Genomic DNA, 15,600 nt, shown 5'->3' on the forward strand with positions numbered 1-15,600 from the left:
GCCTGCACATGTGCATACACAGACACACAGATGAATGAAATGCATGGACATGTACACACACAGACACACAGAAATGAATGAATGCATGGACATGCACATGTGTGCACACACATAGAGACATGAAAGAAAAGAAGGAAAGAAGAGTCAGGAATGTAGCTCAGTGAAAAAGTGTTTACCCCATGCACAAGACCATGGATTCCATTCCCTGCGACTTGAGAAACTGTTCTTAGACTGTCTTAGAAGTGGTCAGCCCTCCCCCACCCTGAATTTTCTAGATAAATCCTAGAGGGGATCACTGTGCTCTGGCTGGGGGCCCAGACTGCCAGTCAGCTCTTTGTCTTCCCTTCAGTTGCAGAAGCAGAGAGACGGAGTATGACGCAGTTGAAGGGGACCAGCACAACTGCCACTTTGCCTCCATCCTGAAGACGACTGGGCTGCAGTACAGGGACTTCATTCACATCAGCTTTCATGACAAGGTGCTGTCTCAGACGGGGTGTCCAGATGTGGGTCCGAGAGTCCTCTGGGATCTAGTGGGAGGATCTTGTGCACATGCATGCGTGCGTGCGTGCGTGTGGGTCCTGGGTGTTGAACTCAGGTTATCAAGCTTAGCAGTGAGTATCTCAGTCACTGAACCATTTTGCATCCCCAGCCTCCTTTTTACTTTTTATTTCTAAATGTTCTAAGTTGCCTATATGCTGGCCCAGAGCTTAGCCTGTGACCCAAATAGGCCTTCAGTTTGCTTTCCTTCAGCCTCAGCTTCTTAAACAGCTGGGATACAAGCCTGTACCACAAGGCCTGGAATGGAAGTCACACTCAAGTGTATGCACACACACACACACACACACACACACACACACCCCTACCTGCCTACCACCTTCAAATCTGTGGTTAGCGTTGCTCAGCAGCTCTCCAACCTCTTCTCTACGCCAAAACCTGGTAGAGGGCAACTGTTTTCAGACTCTGTGACCCTCAGAATCTCTTGGCAGAACTAAGTCTTCTACAGTCGGGCTAGTGAGATGACTCAGTGGGTAAAGGTGTCTGCCGCCAAGCCTGAGGACCTGAGTTCAATCTCTGGGACCCACACAATAGAAGGGGAACAAGCTCCCTCAGGTTGTCTTCTAATTTCTTCACACATGCTGTGACACACACATGCTCATGCGCGCGCACACATGCGCACTCACATTATAAATGTAATTTAAAGAAAAAAACCTCCTGAAGTTGCCAGGTATGGTGGTGTGTACAACCCCAGCACTTGGGAGGCAGGAGGATAGAGAAACCAGGTCACAGACACAGAGGTTTCTTTGTTGGTGGTGGTGCTCTGTGACCTGTGGGTCAGGCCTTGTGCTGGCTTCTTCTCTTCCAGGTCTATGAGCTGCCCTTCATAGTGGTTCTGGATCACAGAAAAGAGGCCGTGGTGGTTGCTGTGAGAGGAACCATGTCTCTCCAGGTAATGCCGCCGTGTTTGACAGGTTCAGATCTGGACACTGTTGGGGAGCAGAGAGTAAGCCACGGGTGGGTGCTGGGGCAGAGGAAATCTTCGTTAGAGACAGAGAAAGCCACTGTGTGAAGTAACCAGGGGAAGCACTGGAGCCAGGAAGTGAGCGTGGGTTGTGGAACACCGACTTGATGAGACACGGGGAGGTGGTTCCCACTTAATGGCCAGCTGTTGGCAGCGGAGGTGCCAACACATTCCAAGACAGTCTACACGGACACCTGCTTGGTCGTCTCCTGCTGACCCGCTTTAGATGTGCCTAGAGGAGCCCCAAGCCTGGGTAGCCCGCCCTCTAATTCCTGTACCCAGAGCCAGATGGGATGGTGGGGTCAGCCTTCCGTGAGAAGACATGCTGGGCCATGTGGTGGGACACTCCTGTAATCCCACCTCCGGAGGCTGAGGCAGAAGGATTCCAAGTTTGAGTCCTGCTTGGGCTACAGAGTAAGACTGAATTTTGAAGAAGTGGGAGGGGCAGCTTGGAGACGGTTCGACGGTAAAGTGCGCTGAGGGGAACGGTGAGGATCTGCGTACGGTTCCTGGAACGCGGTACCGCATCTGTGGTCCCAGCTTTCCTGCAGCAGAATGGGAGATGAAAACAGGAGACTCTAGAATCCCAAGGGCCAGATAGCCTGGCGTCTGCACCGGCTGACAAGGGACCCTAACTCAAGCCAGGTGGAGGTGAAGGCTGACATGGAGCGCGTCTCTGATCTGACCACTGTACCTGGGCCGTGGCACACGTGCACCCGCGTTCATACACACACGTGCACACGCACACATACACAACACACAAAGACTTAAAAAAAAGTCAAGTTCCTTTGGGGGTTCTCTCAGGCCCTCCCTTCCTCCAGTCACCATGTGCTGCCTCTTTGGGTGCAGTGAGCCCTTTGTCCACCTCCAGTCCTCTGCCGCCTCCACTTCTTGTCCCGCTCTCTTCCCTCTTCCAGCATCTGCTTTCTGGTTTCTTCTCTGCCACCCCCACTCTCACTTCCTGGTTCTCCTAGGAGCGCCCAGGAAGGACCAGTGTGACTGCTGAGTATGCAGAACAGGCCTAGAATCCAGACACTTTGAAGGCTGAAACAGAGAATTTTAAATTTAGGACCAGCCTGAGCAACTTAGACCCTTTATCAAAATAAAACAGGGCTGAAGAGATGGCTCAGCCCCTAGAGCACTGACTTCTCTTTCAGAGGATCTAAGTTCGATTCCCAGCACCTACATGGCAGCTTGCAATCATCTGTAACTCCATTTCCAGGGGATCAGGCATGCATATGGTATACAGACACACAAGTAAACACATAAATAATAATAAAGAGGGCTGGGCTGGACATGCTAGTGCCACAACTTTAATTCTAGCCCTTGGGCAGCAGAGGCAGACAGATCTCTGAGAGTTAGAGGCCAGCCTGGTCTACTGAGTGAGTTCTAAACCAGCCAAAGCTACATCGTGAGGCCTGGTCTAAGAAAAGATTCCTGGGCCATGTCATGCAGCAGGGGAGCACCTGCCTGGTATCTCCCTTTCAGACTCAGGGCAGAGCACCTAACATACCGTGTGGAAGGCGGGAGTTTAGCCCATTATCTATTATTAGTATTGCCCATTACTCCTTGCTCTCACAGCCTCAGGCTCTCTAACTAGGTCCTTTCCCAGCCCTTGTTTTGACCACTTGGTTCCCTGCACCGAAAGAAAGGTTTTCCGTCATCTTGGTCATCCTAGTCAATCCGTTTTCTTTCCTGTGTAGCCCCCAAGTGTCCCCAAGTGCACCCAGCACAACCTGCTCCAGTCTCTATGCTGTGCACAGGCCTCAGCGTTTTCCTTCCTCCTCCAGAAACCTCCAGTGCACACGGCTTTCCTCCGAGTGCTCGTTCCCTGCCAGCCTGGTGGGTGCTCTGTGAGCTGTCCCAGTCTGTACACAGCACTAAGAGTGCCAGGTGTCCTCAGTGGGTAGCTTGTAGAAGTAAGCCAGGCATGCGGTACATGCCTACAGTCCCAGCATGGGAGGCAGGAGTTCAAAGCCAGTCACAAACAGAAACCAAAACAGCATGGAGCCCAGGAAGGATGGTTATTCTGCTTCCCTCCAGGTTCAGCCCGGCCACTCATCCTCTCCTGTGTCAGCATCTTTGTTGTTTAGTGAGCCATTGTGTGTGTGTTCCAGGGCAGAAACAGGGCTTTACTCAAACCCTAATCTGTGCTCTGGGCTGGGAAGATCAGTGTGCAAGACAAAGGTGTTTCTAGATGTCCCTTCTGTCACGGCCATTCCTTCCTGCCTCAGCTATTGTAGAGGCTGGACACATCTCTCTCAGCAGTCTGACTGCTCTGGGGTCCCTGTCCTCAGTCCCCACACATGCCACCTTCACCCGCCGTGCAGCTTCACAGGCTGACATTGCTGTGCCCACATTCCCAGGATGTCCTGACTGACCTGTCTGCAGAGAGTGAGAACATCGAGCTAGAGGCAAAGCTGCAGGACTGTGTGGCCCACAAGGTATGTTTGTGTTGAGAGGGACACCTCAAAGAGATGGAGTAACGTGGCTGAAGCCGGAGGATGGACTGTCAGATCAACACTTGAGGCGGGCTGTCTTTCCTTCCCTCTTTTTTTTTTTTCTTCTGGTTTTTCAAGACAGGATTTCTCTGTGTAGCCCTGGTTGTCCTGGAACTCACTTTGTAGACCAGGCAGGCCTTGAACTCACAGAGATCCACCTTCCCCTGCCTCCCAAGTGCTGAGATTAAAAGCGTATGCCACCACCACCCAGCCTCAGCCTCCTTTTTTTAGGCAAGAGTCCCATGTAGCCCAGGCTGGCCTATAGCTAACTTGCGTTCCTCTTGCATCCACTGTCTGAATATGAGGATTCCAGGTTAGGATGGAACCCAGAGTCTGATGCAGGCTGGACAAGCATCTAGTAACTGAACTGTAGCCCCAGTCACTTTCCCCTCTAATTAAAGTCTGATATCTTCGTGGGAAAATGCTTGGTCCAGCCAGAGCAGCAGAGCAAGAGCTCCAGACTTGTGGGCGGCACAGGCTGGATGGACAGCTCACTCCCACAAGTTCTCTGTGGATGTGGCCAGAGCCTAGTTCTGTTTCTCTCTTCCTTTTCTGTGGGGGTGAGTGGGGCAGAGTTCCTCTTGGAGGAGGAAAACCCCACCTCAGATGGATGTGTGTGTATGAAATGGTTTTTAAACATTGTAAAGTAAGTGTAATAACTCCAGACATGGAGAGTCTTGGGTAGAAGGACCATGAGTTAGTTTCAGGCTACACAGCAAGGTCCAGGCCATTGTAAGCTTTGGAACCTTCTCTCAACAAACCAAAAAACATGATGGATGGGAAGACAGATGCGTGGATGGGTGGGTGGGGGATGGGTGGGTAGGTGGACGGGTAGATGGAGGGATAGATGAACGGATAGGTGGGTGGGTGGGTGAGTGGGTGGATGGACGGATAGATGGAGGGATAGATGAACGGATAGGTGGGTGGGTGGGTGAGTGGGTGGATGGACGGATAGATGGAGGGATAGATGAACGGATGGATAGATCAGTGGTAGATGGATATGTGGATGCTGGATGGGTATACTACATTTATCATTTTAACCGTTTGTGATATTTCAGGTCATTGCCATCGTGTGTTTGTGCAATGTTGTATGTCCATCTTTTCTGTCTATACCCTAATTTTTGATGAACCCTGATGTTGGCTCTGGGCTTACTAAACGCTAACGACTCCACTCCCAGCTCTGATATTCTACCCTCTCTCCTTGTGAGGTTGTGTGTGTGTGCTCCTATGTGTGTGCAGGTTCACGTACATGTGTGTATATGTGCATATGAAGGTCAGAGGTTGACGCTGGCTGTCTTTTCCAGTTGCTTCCCACCTTATATTTTGAGATAGGGTCTCCCTAAACCTAGATTAGGTGTTTAAATCCGTTCAGTTGAATGGGGCCAGAGAATGGCTCAGCGGGTGAAGTGCTGGCCAGGCAGGTGTGAGGATCTAAATTTGGATCTCCAGCACTCGTATGTAAGAGTTGGGCATGGCAGTGTGCATCTGTGATGTCAGCACCGGATGGGTGGAAGCAGACTAAGTCTGGGCCATGCTGCCTGGCCAGCACAGTGTAAACAATAAGTGGGCACCTGCAATCTCCACTCTGGGAAGATGGAGGCAGAAAATCCCAGAAGCTCTAGAACCGACCAGCATAGACAAGAGGCTAACAACAAGAAACCGTCTGAAATGAAAGGCAAGGCCCAATACCGGGGGTGTCCTCAGACCTGCACTTGCCTGCTGTGACAAGTGTGAGTCCACACTCGTGTACATGAACACTAATGTACACACAAGAGAGACGGGAGACGAGGGGGGGTGGCCTTCTTCAGAGCTGTACCCATTAATGGTATTGTTATTTCAAACAATAATCATGTTAGCAACTGTTTATGATCACCAGATACTACTAGAACAGGGCCAGGGGTGTGGCCGAGTCAGCAGTGTTTGCTCAGCATGTATGGAGCCCTGGGTTCAGTGCCCAGCATCACGTGAACTGGGTGTGGTGGTGCACGCCTTCAGCACTCAGGGGGCAGCAGTAGGAGACTTGGAAGCTTAAGGCTTGGCGACATGTGAGTGAGTCTGAGGCTTGGACTACACAAACAGATCCCCTGTAAATAAATAAGAAAATCCTCCTTTTCTCCAGTCTGCCCATCTTTCATAATTCATTTCAGTCTTGCTGTAGTTCTCAAAATAGTGTCTTTTTAAATAGGATTTTTATTTCCCTGGGTGCACATGCGCCTGCCTGTCTGTATGGGTGCCATACGTCTGCAGTGACCACCCAGGCCAGAAGAGGGCATCAGATGCCTGGCATTAGAGCTACAGGCAGGGGTGACTCACCTGGTCCAGGAGCTGGAAATCAGCAAATGCTCTTAACCCCTGAGCCACTTCTCTGGCCCCCAAAGTAGTTTTTTATTCTTCCGTATCTTTATTAACACTACCAGCCATATCCTGTTTGCTGTTAAACGGGCAACCAGACTTTAACAGCGCTCTCTGGAAACAGTTCTGTTTGGTTCTCATGCACAACATCACCCTCATGTGCTGGGGCATTCATTGCCGCATCGGCCTTTCCAACTAAGAATTAGCTGCAAGGCTGGAGAGATGGCTCAGCCGTTATAAACACTAGCTGCCCTTCCAGAGGACAAGGGTTCGACTCCCAGAACCCACATAGCAGCTCACAACTGTCTGTAACTCCAGTTCCAGAAAATTAAAAAGAAAGGAAAAAGAGTAAACCACAAAACCAGAGCTCCTGGCTCACTTTGGGGGTCTTCATTACCACATAACCTGTAAGTGTGCCCACTCTAAATTGCTCTCTTCCCCTGTCAGCTGCAGCTCGAAGAGCGCAAAGCACTAATAAATAGCTTTCTCAAGGTCCTCTGTTTTCTTCGGTTTGTGATCTTTCAGTTTGAAGACACCACACACAAAGTGCAAGGCCTGGCTGACTTACGTATCAAATTGAAAGCCAGACTGGCAACTTTAAAACCATCTCAAAAAAAATAATACTTTTTAGACATATTTATGTATGTGTGTCCATGTGCACATGCCCATGGAGATCAGAATTGGGCAACGGATCCCCTCAAGCTGGTGCCTGTGGGCTACCTAATGCGGGTTCGAGGAACTGAACTCTGGTTACTGACAGAAGCACTCTTCATCATTGGTCTATTTCTCCAGCCCATAAAAACAAGTTCTAAAGGCTCTGGTATAATTCAGTGGTAGATTGCTTGCCCAGCATACACTAGGGCCCCCAGCTTCAATCCCCAGTCCTTAGAGGATTCACGTTGTGTGTCGTGCAGCTATGGACTAACACACAGAACTACAGATGTGCCTGCTGCATAAATGGGTGTTCCTGGTGACACCCACTGGCTTAGATACATACCAGCGTCCACTTCCTGCCAGCCAGCCTCTGGGACACAGGCCCAGAGTGTATCAGTGAACCGTAGGCCGGAGACCGCCTTCCGAGCCACGCTGACCTCACCCCATCTATTCCTCCAGGGAATTGCTCAAGCAGCCAGGTACATTTACCGCAGACTGGTCAACGATGGGATTCTGAGCCAAGCCTTCAGTGTCGCTCCGGTGAGATCGGTTCATTCTTCTATTTTCTGTTACTGTGACGGTCCATCTGTTCTTCTGGGCCTCAACTCCCTCTGCCTTCTGTCCCCCAGGAGTACCGGCTTGTTCTGGTGGGGCACAGCCTAGGAGCCGGAGCTGCGGCCCTGTTAGCCATCATGCTCCGGAAGGCCTACCCACAAGTCCGTGCGTATGCCTTCTCACCACCCAGGGGGCTCCTGAGGTAAGGCTTCACTCTCTGCAGGACGGTCAAGCAGGTGCTCTCCTCCCCAGAAGTTTGTTGTGACACACTGTGTAGTGCTGACATGTGGCATCCCTGCAGCCTGGGATAGCCTACTGCTGTCACTCCAGCACTGAAGAAGCTGCGGTGGGAGGCTTACAAGGTGGCCACATGGCGGGTTAGACCCTGAGCTGCCTGAAACCCTGTATCAAAAGGGCAAAGAAAGACTATGAATTTGAACACGGTGCTGCATGCCTATGATGCAGGCACTCGGAAGGCAGAGGCAAGAGAATTACAGTCCTTAGAGAAGCCCTGCCAAGAGCTCTAATTTCCTGCGTAGCCCAGGCTGGCCTGGAACTTGCTGTGGGACCGAGGGGAGACATTGAACTGATCCTTGTGCCTCGGCCTCCATAGTGGCTGGGATTATAACCAGCTAAATGATAGATTTCTAAGGTTCCTTTTGTTGGTTTTTAAAGATCTTTTTGTCATTATGTGTGAGTGCACACGTGAGCAGGTACCTGCAGAGGAGAGGCAGTGGGACACATACTTGTAGCAATTGTGAACTGTCTAACCGGGGACTGGGAACCAGGGTCCTCTGGGAGAGCTGTAGGTGCTTTTAACTAGTGAGGCATCTCTCCAGCCCCTAAAAGTTGGTTTTTAAAGACAGCTTATTTTAGGACTAGAAAAGTAGTTTAATGGTACATCACTTGTCTACCGTCCACATAAAGAAAAGAAACTTCAAACTATATGTGTGTCTGAGAGTCTACCGCGTGGGAGCCAGCAGAGGGCGGCCATTCTCCTGCGCCCGTGCCTAGAGTGCTTGTCCTCCACCATTGAGCTCCTTTCAGGCCTCAAATCTTTCCCTTTTTCCCGTTTTAACCTCATTTCTTTGCAGGAGCATGCATGTGTGTCTGTGTGGGTGTGTTTATGCCATGGAGGCACCCGCTGTCCTCTTCCACTGTCCGTGTCCCAGGGGTTGAACTCAGAGCATCAGGCTTGGCAGCAAGTGTTTTTACCTGCTGAGCCCTTTTGTAACAGAGAATCCCCACATACTCTGCCTGCTCCTCCCCTGACCCCAGCTGTGTGCTTCTGATCCTCGGTAGCCCCCAGTGGCATATCACTGCCACCTGGCATCCATCATGTGTGTGGGCTTCACCTGGACCACGTGCATTCTCTGGGGCTGAGCAAACAGGACATTTATGAGCTGGACATGTTTTCCCGCTAGCTGAGCATGCTGACTGGACATATAAGCTTTGCCTTGATTATAAAAGAAATCCGTTCTACAGCAAAAAAGACTAAAACTAATTAAGGTTTAAAACAATAAAAGGTAAAAACAGAACAGTGAAAAAAAACCCCACTATATATTCATAAAAATATTTGAGAAAAGCCGGGCGTTGGTGGCGCGCGCCTTTAATCCCAGCACTCGGGAGGCAGAGGCAGGTGGATCTCTGTGAGTTCGAGGCCAGCCTGGTCTACAAAGGGAGTTCCAGGACAGGCTCCAAAGCTACAGAGAAACCCTGTCTCGAAAAACAAAAAACAAAAAACAAAAAAAAAAATTGAGAAATACAGCTGGGCAGTGGTGGTGCACATCTTTAATCCCTGCACTCAGGAGGCAGAGGTAAGTAGATCTCTGAGTTCGAGGCCAGCCTGGTCTACAGCACGAGTTCCAGGACAACTAGGGCTACATGGAAAAACCCTGTCTCAAAAAAAAAAAAAAAAAAAGAAAAGAAAAATTGAAAAATGCAGAAAACAGATCTTTTGTTTTGGTTTATGTGTTAGTTTTTGAAGGCAGGATTTCTCTGTGTAACAGCCCTAGCTGCCCTAGAACTAGCTCTTGTAGACCAGGCTGGCCTCAAACTCAAGAGATCCGCCTGCCTCTGTCTCCTAAATACTGGGATTAAAGGCGTGCGCCGCCACTACCACCCAGCCTGATTTTTGTTTGTGAGACAGGGTCCCGTTATGTAGCCTTTGCTTGAAGTTGAACTCAGATATCAACCTGCTTCTGCCTCCTCTGAGTGCTGGGATTAAAGATGTGCACTGTCACACCTGGCAAAAGGTCACTAACATTAGATCTGATTCAGAGGGCGTGGTTTTAGCACTCCATATACTTCCTGTTGGCCACACTCAGTGTCACCATCTCTCCCCTAGTGTTGGCAGTAAACAGCCATTTCCTTAGATGGACTTTCTCAGAGGGCAGGGAATAGAAAGTGGACTTCCTTTCTTCCTGCACTGATTAGCTGAAAATAACGTAGAGAACTTGTCAGGTATCTGCTTGTGATGAGGTAAAGTTTGTGCCAGAAAAATAGGAGTGATGCAGAAGTATTGTGGGTTTGCTTTTTGGTTTTGATGAAACAGTCTCACAGTGTAGCCTAGCCTGGCCTAGATCGCATGTAGCCCAGGCTAGCCTCAGGCTCTTGGTGATCTTCCTGCCTCAGTCTCCCAAGGGCTGAGACTATAGGTGTGTTCCAGAAGAGAACCCTGCTCAGTAGGAAAAATACACTATGAGCTTGATTTTAGGGACTGCTTTTATTATTTAACTTTTCTAATTTAGCACACAGGATATCAACATAGTTCCAGACAATTCTATAAAGCCAGTATTCATGCTATTTTCTGTTCTCATTCTCTCAGAAAAAAAAAAAAATCCTTTCACACCAGAAGTAGGAATTTCTTAGATGGCTTTCACCTTTATATTTTATTTACATATTTACTTTTTAGTGATTTCTAGATAGGGTCTTAACTGTGTAGCCCACGCTAGTCCCAATTCTGTCTTCCTCCCTCTACTGCTTAAGTGCTAGATGGGAGTACAGGCTAGCTAGCCTTGAGTTCAGTCTAGCTCTGGTAGGTCCGTCCTCTTGCCTCACCCTCCGAGTGTCTGGAATCACAGGCCTGACCGCCCTGGGCCAGCTTCGGTCCTGCAGATACACACTGCAGTGGCTAGCCTTTTACCTCTGCCTGCTCATATATTGCCAGGGCACCTCGGTAGACTGTGCCATTGGGGCCTTCTGGGTCACAGGGATCATTTGGTGATTTAGCTGTACTATGCCCTGGGGTCCCCACGTCACGTTTCTCTGTTAGAAGATTGGAATGTGACACCAACATCTGCCCTGGCAGCTGTTTATTCTCTCTGAAGCCTGCAGCAACAGAACCTAGACTGACTTAGCTTGTCTCTCACTTGAATTTCCAGCAAATCCCTTTACGAACACTCCAAGGACTTCATCGTGTCACTTATCCTAGGAATGGATGTCATTCCCAGGTCAGTGTCCCTCGAGTGGCCCATGGGGTCGGGTCCTTGGCAACACTGGGTACTGAGATTATTTTTTACCAACCAGGTTAAGTGTGACCAACATGGAAGACCTGAAGAGAAGGATACTGCGAGTGATCGCTAACTGCAACAAGCCGAAGGTGAGCGCGCTCAGCTAGGGTTAGACGGAGGGTCCGCGTGGAGGCAGGCAGAGCGGCTCAGCAGTCACTAGACCCAGCACACTGATGCTCGCGTCTCCTCCGTGTCTGGGATTCTGTGTGCAGGAGTCACAGAGCGGCACTTAGGAAAGAAACCCTTGCCCATCTCCTCCGTGCTCTCAGTCACATGGTCCCAGGCTTCCAGTAAGGCCGACACATACGGACTCTTAAGAGGTTCTAGGGGGCTGGTAAGATGGATCTGTGGGGAAAGGCATTTGCTGCCAGACTGACCTGCATTCAGTCCTCATGGTGGAGGGGGAGGACCTCCCTGAAGTTCTCATGGTGGAGGGGGAGGACCTCCCTGAAGTCCTCATCTCCACACGCATACAATTAGCTAAATAAATGTAATGGGGAAATTTTAATGGTAGAGACTTGAGAGTGTAGCTCAGTGGTAGAGCACTTTCCTAGCCTTCAGGAGGTTCTAGGTTCAAACCTACACACACAGGAAAAGAGAAAGTGTATTTGCCGATAGGAGCTGACAGCCATGAGGTGGTGTAATGGTGTTGGCCTCTAACCCAGCTGCCGGGAGACTGAGGTAGGACTGCCAAAAATCTGAGGCCAAGAGGAAAAGGAAGCCAAGGAGGGGGCAGGGGCTAGAGCCCAGCGGTAGAAGAGCTGCCCAGCATGCTCGAGGCCCTAGTCGTTGCTTGCTATTGGGGTAAGTTTGAAAAAGGGAGGGCCAGCGAGACAGCGGGTTTGCCATGTGGCACTAAGCCCAGTCGGAGTCCAGTCCCTGGAACCCAGGGGGTAGACAGCCAGCTCCTTTTGTCCTGTGACCCCCCCCCAAACACACGCACACACACACACACATGGCATGCCATCACAGGAACACACAAAATAAGTAGGATTAAAAACGGTATTCTTAAAGAACAGGTATGTATCAAGGGAATCTTGACAATATTCAAAAAGTATATGCTGAAGTGTGGTTTTATCTGGGTAATGAGTGGGACTCCAGGTGCTTTACCTTTTCAGTTTTGTTGTTTATTAGAATTTTAATATTTGCTTTTTTTTTTTTTTTTTTTTTGGCTTTTCAAGACAGGGTTTCAGGCCGGGCGACGGTGGCGCACGCCTTTAATCCCAGAACTCAGGAGGCAGAGACAGGCGAATCTCTGTGAGTTCGAGACCAGCCTGGTCTACAGAGCTAGTTCCAGGACAGGCTCCAAAACCACAGAGAAACCCTGTCTCGAAAAAAAAAAAAAAAAAAAAAAAAAAAAGACAGGGTTTCTGTGTAGCTTTGGAGCCTGTCCTGAAACTAGCTCTTATAGACCAGGCTGGCCTTGAACTCAGAGATCCCTCCAGAGTGCTGGGATTAAAGTGTGTGCCACCACTGCCTGGCCTAAAAATAACTTTCAAAATACACCTATGATTTGTTTTTTAACTATTGCTGTACATACGATGGGTTCTTGGCACAAGCCTCACTCATGACCTGTGGTTGTGGAAGGACAGGCTAAACCCTGAGGGCTGCCACCTAGCACAGGACCAATTGCCCTTGGGTCTTACCTTTCAGTACAAGATCTTGTTGCACGGCTGTTGGTATGGACTGTTTGGAGGAAACCCTGATAACTCTCCAACTGAACTGGATGAGGCCAACCAGAGAGCCCTGACTCAGCCTCTTCTTGGGGAGCAGAGCCTGCTGACTCGATGCTCCCCAGGCTACAGCTCCAGCGACTCCCCACTGGATTCTCCCACCAAGTACCCACCTCTGTACCCACCTGGCAGGATCATCCACCTTGAAGAAGAGAGTGGTTCAGGGAGGTGAGTGGAGGGAGTCACATGGGTCTCCACGCTCATCTGCTGAGGGTGGCCAGAAGCCAGGCTCAAGGGCAGCATCACTAGCCCATGTTCTCTTTTGTTCAAGGTTTGGCTGCTGTTCTGCTGCCCGGTACAGGGCAAGGTGGGCACATGAAGCAGAATTTGGCAAGATCCTGATAGGCCCAAAGATGCTGACTGACCACCTGCCTAACATTGTCAATCAGGCGCTGGACAGAGTAGTCGCGGACAGAACAGCCTGTGTCTCCTGCCCGGGACAAGGTGGCCCTCCTGCGGCTGTGGCCTAACCCCGCTTGTGGACACTGCCCAGCACAATGGGCTTGCGCTTCCCCTCCTTTAGACTGACTGAATGTGAGTGGCTTCTGTGAGGCTGGTGTGGTGGGTCCCTGTAGAATGGGCAACAGTATGACCATACAATTCAGAGCACTTTTTTCTTAAGACAGGGTTTCTATGGAGCCCTGGCTGTTCTGGAATTCCATCTGGAAGACCAGGCCAGCCTCAAACTCAGAGATCCAACTGCCTGGGATTAAAGGCATGTGCTGCCACCTCCAACCTACAAAACCATTTTTAACCACAGTATTACTAGGATCAGGAGTCGGGAACACGCAGAGGTGTTAGGACTTCTAGGACAGCTTGTGGAGCAAGCCTCCTTTAGCCACCTGAGAACTCCACATATGAAGACCCTTGGTGAATCTCTAGCACTTCGACCCCTGCCAGGAACCCATCCCGCTGTTTACAAGAGTCTGACTCTAAGACGACAGGTGTGCACTTTATCTTCTTCGCCGGCGCTGGTGCAGCACTAAGGGCAGCCGGAGCATCCTCTGAGCCCACTGTGGCTCCATTTGTACAACATGAACTGATTGCTTAACTTTCACGTATGCTTAATTCTCACAGTGTTCTAGCTCTGGAGCCAGGTGTTGGGCTCAGGGAGGATTTTTTAAAATAAAGTAATTGATACACCATCAGTGAGTGCACAGGAAGGTCTGTGTTACTGGGGGACAGGAATTCCCTACATTAGCCTCTTGGAGCTGACATGGTAGCAATGAGTTACTACTACCATGAGTTATTGCTACCATGTAGCAATGAGTTTTGCCTTTTTATGGAAAATCAAGTTGTTTGTAACTCTGGCTACTGAGACCTGCACATATTCCAAAGAGTCCACCAAGTCCAGAAAACAAAGATGCCAAGTGTGTTGGTGACTTGAGCTGTTTTCCCAGCACTTAGATGGGGGGCAGGAGAACCAGGAACTAGAGGTCACACTTAGCTACTTAACAATATGCTAACTCGAGATGCTGACTCCAAACAAAACCCCAAAAGGAGCCGGGCGATGGTGGCGCACGCCTTTAATCCCAGCACTCGGGAGGCAGAGGCAGGCGGATCTCTGAGTTCGAGACCAGCCTGGTCTACAGAGATAGTTCCAGGACAGGCTCCAAAGCCACAGAGAAACCCTGTCTTGAAAAACAAAACAAAACAACAACAACAACAAAACCCCAAAAGGGGGCTAGAAAGACTAAAGGGAACTTACTAGATATATTAATATAAATACAGCTGCCAAGTACAGTGGCACACACCTTTAATCCTAATACTCTGAGCAGAGAGGGAGGTCATTTTCTGTGAGCTCAAGGTCTGCATAGTTCTAGGCCAAAAAACCATAGTGAAACCCTGTCTCAAAAGAGTACACACCCTAGTAACAGCAAAAAAAAAAAAAAAATCGAGGAAAGAAATATCTTTGGTCAGAAATCTTAAGGGGCTGTGCATAGTGGCACACACCTTTAATCTAGCAGTTGGGAGGCACATCCAACAGGCAGGCAGTACCTGTGAGGCCAGCCTGGTCAACAGAGAGAGTTCCAGTACAACCAGAGCTATATGAGAGCCCCATCCCAAAGAACAACAGAAATAACCCAAAACCAAAACCCCAAGGAAATTCCAGTAATTTAGACCCAGAGAGTATCCCCCAGCAGAATGGCTTCTGTTGAGATAAAGGTCCTCAGAGACAAAATGAGAGAAATTAGACTGTGGAGTTGTGCAGGATACAAAGATTTGGTGGCCGGAGACGTGGCAAAATGCGAACTGATCAAAATAAAGTATCTTAAGATTCAGCAGAAGGGCCAGAGATGACCTGGTCAGTAGTCTCACTTGAGGACCTAAGTTCAAACCGCTGGAGAGGGAGACAGGAAGGCCCCTAGGGCATCCGACAGGTGAACCCCAGCAGGTTCAGTGACAGAGCCTGTCTTCAGAAAAATGGAGCATCACCTGGGGCTGGTCTCTACAGACGTGTGCACACACACTTTAAATTTCAGATTTCAATATGCCAGGAAGTTTAGTCAAACTCTTCACAAATAAAAAGATTTAAGCATTATCCTTAGGAAACCGAAGTGTGGGTGAGGCCAAGTTCTGTTATCACTGGATACCGCCTCAAGTGTATGTACGTATAAAATTATGTCTGCTGGACACTCAATGTTTGGAGAGAATTAAGATGATGGTGTTGGGACCACTGGGGAGACCTCGTTCCTCACATCCTTCCTTATTGGATCAAGAGCTGTGGCTGAACATTGCGGTAAAAATTTAGACTTGGGAAACAGCCAGATATG

General features: G+C 49.5%; 1 protein-coding gene across 3 annotated transcripts in view; it reads left to right on the plus strand.

Moving 5' to 3' along the window:
* Positions 1-13,974, plus strand: part of Daglb (diacylglycerol lipase beta) — a 36,066-nt gene extending 22,092 nt beyond the window's left edge. For all 3 annotated transcript variants that reach the window (XM_005368019.3, XM_005368021.3, XM_005368020.3), the window contains 9 exons: positions 350-476; positions 1,364-1,447; positions 3,886-3,963; positions 7,486-7,566; positions 7,656-7,783; positions 10,965-11,033; positions 11,110-11,182; positions 12,747-12,994; positions 13,098-13,974. In XM_005368019.3, coding sequence (XP_005368076.1) covers positions 350-476; positions 1,364-1,447; positions 3,886-3,963; positions 7,486-7,566; positions 7,656-7,783; positions 10,965-11,033; positions 11,110-11,182; positions 12,747-12,994; positions 13,098-13,296 — 1,087 coding nt within the window. In that variant the 3' untranslated portion in view covers positions 13,297-13,974. The remainder of the gene's footprint in view (positions 1-349; positions 477-1,363; positions 1,448-3,885; positions 3,964-7,485; positions 7,567-7,655; positions 7,784-10,964; positions 11,034-11,109; positions 11,183-12,746; positions 12,995-13,097) is intronic.
* The last annotated feature ends 1,626 nt before the right edge of the window (positions 13,975-15,600 follow it).

The sequence above is a fragment of the Microtus ochrogaster genome, unplaced genomic scaffold (genome assembly GCF_000317375.1).
Source record: "Microtus ochrogaster isolate Prairie Vole_2 unplaced genomic scaffold, MicOch1.0 UNK27, whole genome shotgun sequence".
NCBI lineage: Eukaryota > Metazoa > Chordata > Mammalia > Rodentia > Cricetidae > Microtus > Microtus ochrogaster.